The sequence below is a fragment of the Gossypium hirsutum genome, chromosome D09, assembly GCF_007990345.1.
Source record: "Gossypium hirsutum isolate 1008001.06 chromosome D09, Gossypium_hirsutum_v2.1, whole genome shotgun sequence".
NCBI lineage: Eukaryota > Viridiplantae > Streptophyta > Magnoliopsida > Malvales > Malvaceae > Gossypium > Gossypium hirsutum.
The window spans coordinates 18,938,729-18,949,094 of NC_053445.1; the positions used below are offsets into that span (position 1 = coordinate 18,938,729).

Here is a 10,366-nt window from a genome sequence, read left to right on the forward strand (position 1 = left end):
TATATCCAGTTACAATGGAGTTGGAACCTTGCAAGTCTGACGATGACGCATCGAACAATGCTCCATTTCTAGATGTTTGATTTAGGGCATTTGAACCTCTGCCCCACATGACGAACATTGATTTATCGACTGAAGGTGGTTTAGAGTTTTCACGACTTCCGCACAGAACACCTGGTCATGCAAGCACATATCATAATGAATGAATATTGGGAGTTAGAATGAAATACCCTAACAAAGATGCTTTTCTTGCTGTGCTAAAATGGTACAACATCAAGAATGGCTTGAGCTACTACATCTTGTAGTCCCGCTCTGGGAAATTCAAAGGAAAGTGCGCAATGAAGGACGAGAGGTGTAAGTAAAAAATCATGGCGTCTGTCTAGAAGAAAACCAAGTTGTGGATGTTAAAGAAAAATCATGGTCACCATACGTGTGTTGCGACGGGTACAAGTTAGGACCATCCAAGGCTAGACTTAAACATAATTTTTGACATTATTCTACCGATGGTGAAGGCCAATCCCGATATTGAAATTTTGGTGCTGATTGTGGACATGCGTAGCCAGTACCAGTACACTCTAACGTACTACAAAGTATGGGTTGTAAACAGAAGGCTATGGAGAAGTTGCTTCTTGGGTGGGAGGATTCGTATAACTATCTATGGAAATGGTGTCGGGTATTAGATCAGTATGTACCAGGTTTCGTCACCGATCTCGAAACACGCCTAGGGTACTGCGATGATCAGTTGGTCCCTAGGAAAAGAGTATTGTACCAGTTATTTTGAACCTTTAAGCAATGCAGAAAGGCATTACAGGATTGCAAGCCTATAGTCCAAATTGACGGAACCTGGCTGTACAGAAGGTATCAGTTGTGTTTGTTATTTGTTGTTGCCCAGGACGGTAATCGAAAGATTCTGCTTATAGCGTTCGTAATAACTCCTAGAGAAACGGCAGCTGATTGGGATTTCTTCTTGAGCTGGTTGTACCGACTCATTTGCTCACCGCCCGACATATGTGTCATATCGGATAAAGGACCCAGAATACTCTCGGTGATTGATCGTTATAGATCCCTCTGGGATTGTACTCATCATCAGTACTACATACGACATGTGGGATTCAACTATTACCAAAAATATCCTTTGGTGACTAATCGAGATCTAGTCATCGACATAGGTTTATAGTTCCAACTATGTATTCTATTAATGATAGAATTTTCTATTATGGGGTTATTTTATTACACTAACTAGTAGCTATTTATCGATAGGTTACGAGCTTGTCCAACATGTTTTCCATCAAAAGTTGAAAAACTTGAGCACCATTAATGCCTAAGGTACAGTGTATGTTTCGAATATACCGTTTGAATAGTGGACGCAATTGTAAGACGGGGGTCTATGGTACCAGCACAGGGCCCCAAACTTGGCTGATTTCATCAATTTGGTATTGAAGGAGACGCGTCATATTTCTGTAATATCGGTTGCCAAAAAGACCTACTTTCAACTAGCCGTCTTGTTTCCTAAAAGGGAGTCAGTGTATGCTGGACAAATAGCGGGGGGTGATACATTCTGTGATGACGTGATGCAAGAGATTTGGAAAAGTACAACAAGATCAAACATGATGTATGTAGTGTGCCACTTGCGTCGGAACCTCAAGTTTTGAGTCACGGAGCATGCTAGGCCAGACTAGGAAATGTCAGGTGCATCCTATCGTGTGAACCTAACAGAAGGGACCTGAGATTGTGGGAGATTCCAAGCAGTTCGATTCTCATGCACACATGCAATTTCTGAATGTTGGAGCATACAGATTAAGCACGTGCCTTACATCAACGATGTCAAACGACTACAACGCAATCATATTATTTGGACTCCTAAATTTCCACATGTATCAGATGAGAGTATGTGGCTGCCTGTATCCAGCGCGTTGTTCGAGTTTGTTCCAAACAAGGTCCTGTGTCGCGTCATGTCTCAAAAGGTCACCTGAATTCCACCCCAATAAGGAACAATATGAGTATTGTAGAAACCTAGGGCATACGAAGGCAACATGTTCTCTGTACAGGGATATGTTGGGTCCTCAGCATTAATAACTTTACTTTCTACCAAATTTCTTTTTCATTAGCATGCTTTGTGTATTCCCTTTGGTTCAATTTCTTATTTATTGTTAACTTACGCATAACTCATGGAAAGAAAATGGTATTGTTCAAATAGAGACTTTATACTAATTGTAATAATTAATAATGTACAACACCTAAGAGGATTGTTTTGTAAAAATTAATTGTTTTTTATTTATGACATTTTTATTGACATCACAATATTTATAACCAAAAAAACATTGCCCTCATTGTCGGGAAAAAAGTGTGCCGCAAGGCGGTGGACGACGATCACGTGTAGGATTCCTCCGTGGAACTAGGTGTACATCCGGAGGAGATACCTGAGGTGTATCCAGAAGTGCGAGCTTGTAGACTTGCTCCTTGTTGTCATCATCGCTTGAATATGTACCTAGCATAGCCCCTTGGGAAATAGTTTCTTCGGGATCGGTAGTGTCATCATCTTCCTCCATGGTTGATTACTGCGTCATTCTCGCCTGCCATTGTGTCTCCACCATTCATGCGTTTGGTGGTTGGGACGATGAGCCGCCCTAGTAAAATAGTGATGGGCGTGGTGTTTGGGTCATGATAAGTATGTAACCATAAGGTGCCCCAAATCCTGAGTACATCAACATAGACATGGGCATCGACACCAGCATCGACAAATGCATGGTTGTTTACATCAGGTATTGTCATCGGTAGCGGTGCACACGTCAGTATCTGTCCCTATATGGGGTCCGACATTGACATTGGCATAAGGGATAGTATGTGGAGGACGACGGTGCCCTAAAATATGAATCTGCTAGAACAGAAGAACCAACCACGTGCGACGATGGTCTATAGTGCGGTGGTGCTTGTGAAAAATATACGAGGTTAATGAATTGAACAGGAATAAGTTGAGGGAATTGACCTAGAAATTGCGTAGCCATAGGTGGCATATCTTCTGCCAGAGCCAATGACGAACCCGTCGTGCGATTGTGTCCCCTCCTACATTATTATGGCAGTTGGCGTTGCCTCTTCAGTCAAAATTGCCTAGTCCTCACCTTTGGTGGTAGCAGATACGACTTGCCGACAACTCCCACTGTGTCTATTACAAAAAATGGTTCGTGAGTAGGTATAGATTCCATCCTACGATCCCAAGCTTGGATGTGCTCCTTGTGCATTTCTACCTAATCCTTGTCGTTCTTCCTCTACATGTCCACATTATGCAATTCCTTCATGTCTATGCATAATTAATATAGGTTCGAAAATGATAGGAAATTAACCTTGATTTCCAAGCGTTGATCTAACAACAAACCTAATGTCTTCCAACTCCTCGGGAAGTCCGAGGTAACTCAGCTCATGGTTCCTTATATAAAGAGAAACATGTAATAAATAAAAATTTGCTACAAAACCTATGTATTTATTGATAACTCAGTGACTCTAGGACATATAAACGATATTTGCTATTAGGCCCACGACTACAACAACAACAAACAACCACCGATCGACATATTATTCGATTACATTTCTCGACAAAGCTCCCGGTATAATGTCGACAACACGGTAGATCCCCAACTTAGTTTTGTGCATTCACTGAAGTTCATTAGATGTAGAAGCCACCTTACACGCACAAAATTTCTTGATTTATCGGACATTAAAATGCCTCTGATTAACCTCATGATGAATGCTTGGGAGTACTTTGTATGACCTCATCCGTTGCATCGTCGGGAAGCTTATTGAAAAATTTCTCCAACCAGTTAATCAATATTCGACCACCTCTGAACCTGTTCAGGGCCTTACCCAACATTTTCGTGCAGAGGTCGACTTTCCCTCGAACCACCTTTGATCCCGTGATAACTAGCCCATCCACCAGCATATTGAGTTATAACGCTACATCTTCGAGTGTGATTGTACACTCGCTGCATGGAAGGTGGAAGTGTGTGTTTCAGGCCTCCATATTTCCACCAATGCATTGATTAATGTGAGATCGAGTTTGCAGCCCCTTGCATGCGAGACACATGCAAGAATCTAGCCTCTTGCAGGTACCCACGAATTTCAAGGATCAGAGACTCCCTTGTATTTTGTATGAATACCTTCAGCACACGATCTTCTACCTATTTATAACATAAAAATTTTGTTTAGATTTATCAAAAAAAATTAACATAAATAAAAATAATGAAAATTTAAAAATAACGAATTACCATTACTAATTGGGTGACAAAAATATGGTTGTCGTCGAAGCGAATTAAAGAGGCGTCCATTCTCATGAAATAGATCCGAGCAAATAAAATACGATATAATTAAATAAATAATATTTCTAAATGAAAATATAAAAATAAAAAATAAAAAGCTTGAGAGAGTTGAGAGAGTTTGAAAGAAGGATGTGAATAAAAGAAATGATATTTAAGGGGTATTATAGGTTAAAAAAAGTTAACATTCACTACACCAAAATAGGTTTTTAGCGGTACATTTTTAGGCCTTTAACAAAGCGCCGCTAAAAGTATTTGTGGCGCTTGGACAAGCGCCGCAAAAAACGCCGCTATTGACAGCGTCGCTAACGATTGCAGCGTTTTCAAAAATAAATGCCACTAAAGGTCATGACCTTTAGCGGCGCTTTTCCCACAAATGCCACTATAGACCATGACCTTTAACGGTGCTTTTCAGACAAATGCTGCTATAGACCATGACCTTTAGCGGCGCTTTTATCATAAACGCCGCTAAAGAGCAAACCTTTAGCGGCGCTTTTCGTAAAAACGCCGCTAAAAACATAATCTTTAAAAAAAATATTTTAATTAAATTATTTTTATTTTTATGATAAATATTATATTTTATTTTATTTTTTAAATTTAAACTTTAAATATACTTTTTAAGGATAAATAAAAAATATTATTTAAATAAAATTTTCTATGAAAATTTAAACTTTAAAACTAAATATAAAAATTAATGAATTTAGTTTTTAGAATTTAAAATAATAAATTAATAACACAATTAATAATACAACCTGAAACAATATCGACAAATAAAGTCCACAGAACTACATAATTCTACTCCAAATGCTAATTAATCTTTAAAAGGCCGGAAAAGAGAACTAGTTGCAAGGTCAAACAACCACAGCAATAGGCATACCACTGCAGGCCACCATGTTTCCCCAAAGAGTTTAAGCCATATTAATTCTCCCAGTGACACTTCCCCTTCAAATCGCACGGCCGAGGATTCCTCTCCTTCTTTGTTATCATGAATTCTGATGCCAGCACCACTTTTATCTTCTGTAGGTAGTCTTTTTTGTGACTCAGACACAATCTAGTTTCAAAAGCCAGTATGTTTGAAGACATATTCATGAACACACCAGGATCAAAAAGAAACATCAGCCTTAAAATAGATATCCCAAATCCAATAGTATAGTATATTTTAACAGATCATCTAATGGGATTTTACTAAAAACAATAAATAAAGGGTAGAAACACATTTAATTACTAATTGCATTTGTGGATGAGCCCCAGAAGTCCATAAATTTTAATTGGACAAGGTCCCAAAGTAAACACCAATCATAAGATCAGCAACCACCAGAAAACTGCAGTAGCAAGTGTAGATTCAAAAGCCACAGATGCAAAGAGCCCCCATTTTAGAATGATTGACAACTCCAAAACAACTTCACTGTATTCAGAATCAATAATATAAAATGCCAGAAGCTTTTGATATAAAGCATTTAATATCAAGCATTTAATAAAAACCGATCCAACGATCAAAGGGTGTTTCAAGATGTTCCCCGATGCCTTAAGGTATCAACAAAATAAGATGCTTACCTCCACAGTTAACAAAAAAGTTAGCACTGTCATAACCGGAAAGATATATAAACTATCTGGAGTAGAGAGATCTGTAAACCAATATGCTCCAACGAATTTAAATGATTCCATTTTCTCAACCATTGTTGAAATCTGGGGAAAAATCAGGTCATCAGATATAATTCTAAATGCACTATATGCAATTCTAAGACCAAACCAGTAATATTTAAGGAATCACTGTTGCTATCTTACAGCCAAGAAAAAGCTGACAAAGATGGGACCCTGAATAAAAATCCCTTTCAGCGGAGTAAATGGAGTCACGCCATATCTGTAATTGTTTAAGACAAACAATGAAATTGTCTGGTTAAAAAAGAAACAGTTAGAAAGACATTTAAGTGAACGACTATATCAAGCACATTTCTGATCATCCAAAAAACTAGAGAATGCTACCAAATGAATTATCATCTAAAACAATTCAAGTCTAATATACATGTGCTTCTAACCTCAATATATAGAATAAATCCATTTAGTATCATCCAAGACAGATTTTAAGGGAGATGCTAACATTAAGAACTTACCATAACTTCAGACTAAGACAGAAAACTGGAGTTTGGTTGTTACTGAAAGGGATAAGAGCACTATAAATAAATAAATTAAAAACACATTTAAATCGATGTGGAGCTCCCAGCATCTTTTACATCGACGAAATATCAAAGTGGAAGGGCCCTTCAGAAAGTTAAAGAGATAATAGCATAAAAAGCCAATTAACTGATTTTTATGATTCAATCATGGAACCAAAAGGCGTGCAAACAATTTATTATGACAAGTACTGTCAACAGACATACAAGCTTGTTCTAATGAAAAAGTGGCTTACTCCTTGAAAAGCTTTTGCATTTCATTTTGACATTCAGCCATTGACAAGGCATCACTACCCTGCACAAAAATAATAGAAAAATTGTAAAACTCATTCATAGTATCATTGTAAAACGTCCATGGAATCTGAACATGCTCTGCAATTATGCACAACGGCAGATAACAGCATCCTATTTATAGAGTATAGATTGTTTAAAATACTAACACCACTACAGCAGGAGCAGGCACCAGACCTATTCAGAATCAATAATATAAAATGCCAGAAGCTCAAATCACAATAAATAATAAAAATACAAAAACATAAATATTTCATAACCCAAAGCTACTGATACTAAAATAAACTAAGCATCTAGAAGCTAAACCTAACCTTCGTACATACTAAAATAAACTAAGCTAAACCTAACAATCATTCTGCCATTAAAAAAAATCCCATTATTAACCCCTCAATTTTCTTTCACATATTCCAGGCTTCAGATGCATAGCTGCCTCAATTGTAGCTTTCAACTTATTGCCTTTAATTATCTATTCTCTAGAAGTTTTAGAAGCAGACTGATCAACACCAGATGCCTGACAGACTGAGCAATATTCAGCTATATGACCCATTCCTTTGCATGTTAGACATGGAACTCTTTTAGAGGATCGACTAACACTACCCTTTCAGTTTTATTTTTGTATGTGAAAAAATCAAGAAAAAAAAAGGGTGAAAACAAAAATAGACAATGAAAATTTAAAGAAATATAAAAACTTTAGAACAATATATAAAAAAAATATCACTGGCCCTAATTTACTTACTGTAATTGTATTTAATAATTAAAGCATAAAGTATAAACTAAGCTAGAAATTTAAACAAACAAACAAAAACCTTTGGCAGATGAAAGGAATATGAAAGATAAGCTTTTTTACACAATACTAAAGATAAACAAATTAGAATGACATTGATAAATTAAAAAATAAGAGATATGCAATTAGAATGACAGATATGAAATAAATTTAACTGCTTTTTTTTTTAATTCAAAATGTAGATGCCAAATGATAAAAGAAAGAGATAATTAAGATATTGAAACTTTATTCCATATAGCAGCAGATAAGCAACAGACTATCTAGTATTCCAAAATTTACAGATGATGGGTCAGAAGAGAAAAAATTACTTGAACTAGGCTTTTCAACCTCCCTCACTATATGGGTCATTCTAGCTTTATATCCCAAGAACGCAGTTAATCTGCATGGCTTAGTAGGATCCAACTATAAACAATTGAAGGGAATATAGGAGAAACCTTTTCCTCTGTGGCGGGAGGCTCTTTTCCTTGGGAGAAATCCCAAAGAGCCATCCCTTGGATGCTCAAATTTGTGATGAGACATTTTTCTTCAATATTAAGTATCCTGTAAAATTCTAATCAACTCAATTCCATTATTAACTTAAGCTTAAGTATAATGCCAACAGATTCATGCCGCCAATTAGAGCCTTAAACCAAGGGAAAATAACTGGAAAGTATAAAAAAATCAAACAAAATAAAGGAAATATCTGCTGAATGATAAATATTACAACAATTATAAACTGGCACATGCTCAATTGATATTTCGTTGATAAATGAAATTATTACTTGACTCCCAAATCCTCATCTCTTATGTTCAGATAAGAAACTTGTGTGCACAAGATTCAGAAAATCATACAAGCAAAACATCAATCAAATCCCTAAATTGAGCACTGAAGATTTCATTAATAAATTAAATTATAACTCGACTCCCAAATTCTCATCTCTTTTGTCAGATGACAAACTTCATGATACAGAAGGGTATCAAAAGTGATATAAATGGACACAAACTTTCCTCACAATGACATGCATTGCATACAGGGGGCCGGGACATGGACCCTTAGTAATTTGCATCAGAATTTATGCTTCCACACCCCTCAGTGAAGGGGAGAAAATACCAAAAAACTAGATTAGGGTCAGGTAATTGACTCATACCAGTTGGACCATTACCAAAGAAAGATTATCATTACAGCTATGTTAGAATATCTATGTACAGCTCAAAAAATTGAAGTACAAATCACAACTAATAGGAAATGATGAATAAATTCCAAGATATGTTTTTCGTTGTTTATCAGTCTAACTAGTTTCTACCCAGATTATCAACTCATTGCAAACTAAAATAAATAGGATTATATCAATTCAGATTGAAACCTTGGAATTAAGTAATGATTAAACATCAAGATTAGTGCTCCTGTAAAGGTAAGAGCCAAATTAAGCATCTTTTCCAGTGAGAAAGAAAGCAAATAAGGAGTAGGCCTCTCATACCATTCTGCCTCTGAGAGTGCTTAATGGGCAAGCGGATGAGTATTTGAAGCCTGTTCTGGGAAGAATAACTGGCTGTTCGCCTATAACTCCAATCCCCCTGCGGTAAAAGAATGCTACAAGATTTTATGAATATTAAGGAATAAAATAACTTCAACTCCTCATCCTCCGATTTCTTCTCATCTAGGGTTTCCGTCGCTATAGAATCACCAGTAAAATTAAAAGGAAACTGTACGTTCCCTTGAAAGCCTAAAATTAAAAGAAATCTTAACAGATCGAGAGAAAATGAGTAGCTATGGTGAGTGAAAATGAAAAAGGAAAAAGAACTGTGATTGGTGTAGGTGTATTGACGGGTGTTGTTGGAAATGGGAAATTTGGGGATTTCAGCTGAAGAAAAACAAACTTTTATTTGGGGATTTAGGTGAGAAGAAGAGGGTGTAATGAGCGAGTAACCAAAAATCATTTTTTGGGAGTGAGCGGGATTTTGATTACTTTTTGTGGCATTTTTCACAAAAACGTCGTTATTGTTTATGTTTTGCGGACAAAAATTATTTTATTTTAAACAAAATGACGCTGTTTTGCTCTACTAAAAAATTTTTTTTGTCTATTAAAAATTTTTAGTTAAGTGATTTTATAAAACATTTATTATTACTATTTTTTATAAATTAGATTTTTATAAAAAAAATTAAGTACTCTCAAAATAAATATCGTATATTTCAATAAGAAAACAAATGATTAAATGGCTGAAATTAATTATTAAGTTAGAATTATCCAATATTAATCACGATTTCTATTAAAAATTGAAATGTTAATCACGATTTTATATTGTTCTTTTCTGATTTAATCTCCATTTTATTAGAGATATTTCTACCTAACTAAAATATAACTATTATGCTAGATGTTCGATGCGGAACGATTTTAGTTTTTGTATTTTATTTTTATTTGTTATAATTTGGTTCTATCCAAATTAGATAGTTATCTATCCATATCAATCTGTTACTTTTTTTTATCAATGTTTTTTTGTTAAATCTAATATTTAGATATATCAAATGATTTAGATTAAATATTTTTAAATATAAAAGTATTAATTGATTGTATAATTTTTTATCCTTTAACAAATCTCAAGTTAACCTTAAATCCTAAATCAGTTAATATATATAAAGTTTATCTATTAAGCTCTTAAATAATTTAAACTGTAATCATAATTTTAATATATTAAAATTAATATTATCTCTTTTACAATTATATAAGAAATTATTTAATATATAAATTAAAAAACACTAATTAATGTAAACCCTAAACCCCTATCCCCTAAATCCTAAATCGTAAAACATAAACCGTAAACCTTTAACCCCTAACCCC

General features: G+C 35.2%; 1 protein-coding gene and 1 long non-coding RNA gene across 4 annotated transcripts; both read right to left on the minus strand.

Annotated features, from left to right (window-relative positions):
- Window positions 1–3,448: 3,448 nt before the first annotated feature.
- On the minus strand, window positions 3,449–4,799 carry LOC121221142 (uncharacterized). The gene is made up of 2 exons (XR_005918537.1): window positions 4,257–4,799; window positions 3,449–4,169 (listed from the first exon to the last, which is right to left on the minus strand). It is a non-coding gene; the product is annotated as an uncharacterized lncRNA (long non-coding RNA).
- Window positions 4,800–5,009: 210 nt separating this feature from the next.
- Window positions 5,010–9,501, minus strand: LOC107951279 (mitochondrial inner membrane protein OXA1). 3 transcript variants are annotated; one of them, XR_001698373.2, is made up of 5 exons: window positions 9,008–9,473; window positions 7,859–8,090; window positions 6,712–6,770; window positions 6,090–6,165; window positions 5,010–5,990 (listed from the first exon to the last, which is right to left on the minus strand). XR_001698373.2 is itself a non-coding variant. In XM_016886274.2 (5 exons), the coding sequence occupies exons 1-5, from the start codon at window positions 9,008–9,010 to the stop codon at window positions 5,707–5,709; spliced, it is 273 nt and encodes a 90-aa protein (XP_016741763.1). In that variant the 5' UTR covers window positions 9,011–9,498; the 3' UTR covers window positions 5,010–5,706. The 3 variants fall into 3 exon arrangements, 2 of the variants coding, with proteins under 2 accessions (XP_016741763.1, XP_016741762.1); XM_016886274.2 differs by lacking the exon at window positions 7,859–8,090 and having other exon boundaries at window positions 5,010–5,709; window positions 5,859–5,990; window positions 9,008–9,498; XM_016886273.2 differs by lacking the exon at window positions 7,859–8,090 and having other exon boundaries at window positions 9,008–9,501.
- Window positions 9,502–10,366: the final 865 nt, after the last annotated feature.

Bases quoted from the DNA above. Each gene is read 5' to 3' on its own strand.
- LOC107951279 (XM_016886273.2), bottom strand. The intron at 6,166-6,711 runs GTAAGCCACTTT...AAACAATTACAG, and splicing joins ATGCAAAAGCTTTTCAAGGA to ATATGGCGTGACTCCATTTA. The intron at 5,991-6,089 runs GTAAGATAGCAA...ATTTTTCCCCAG, and splicing joins TTGTCAGCTTTTTCTTGGCT to ATTTCAACAATGGTTGAGAA.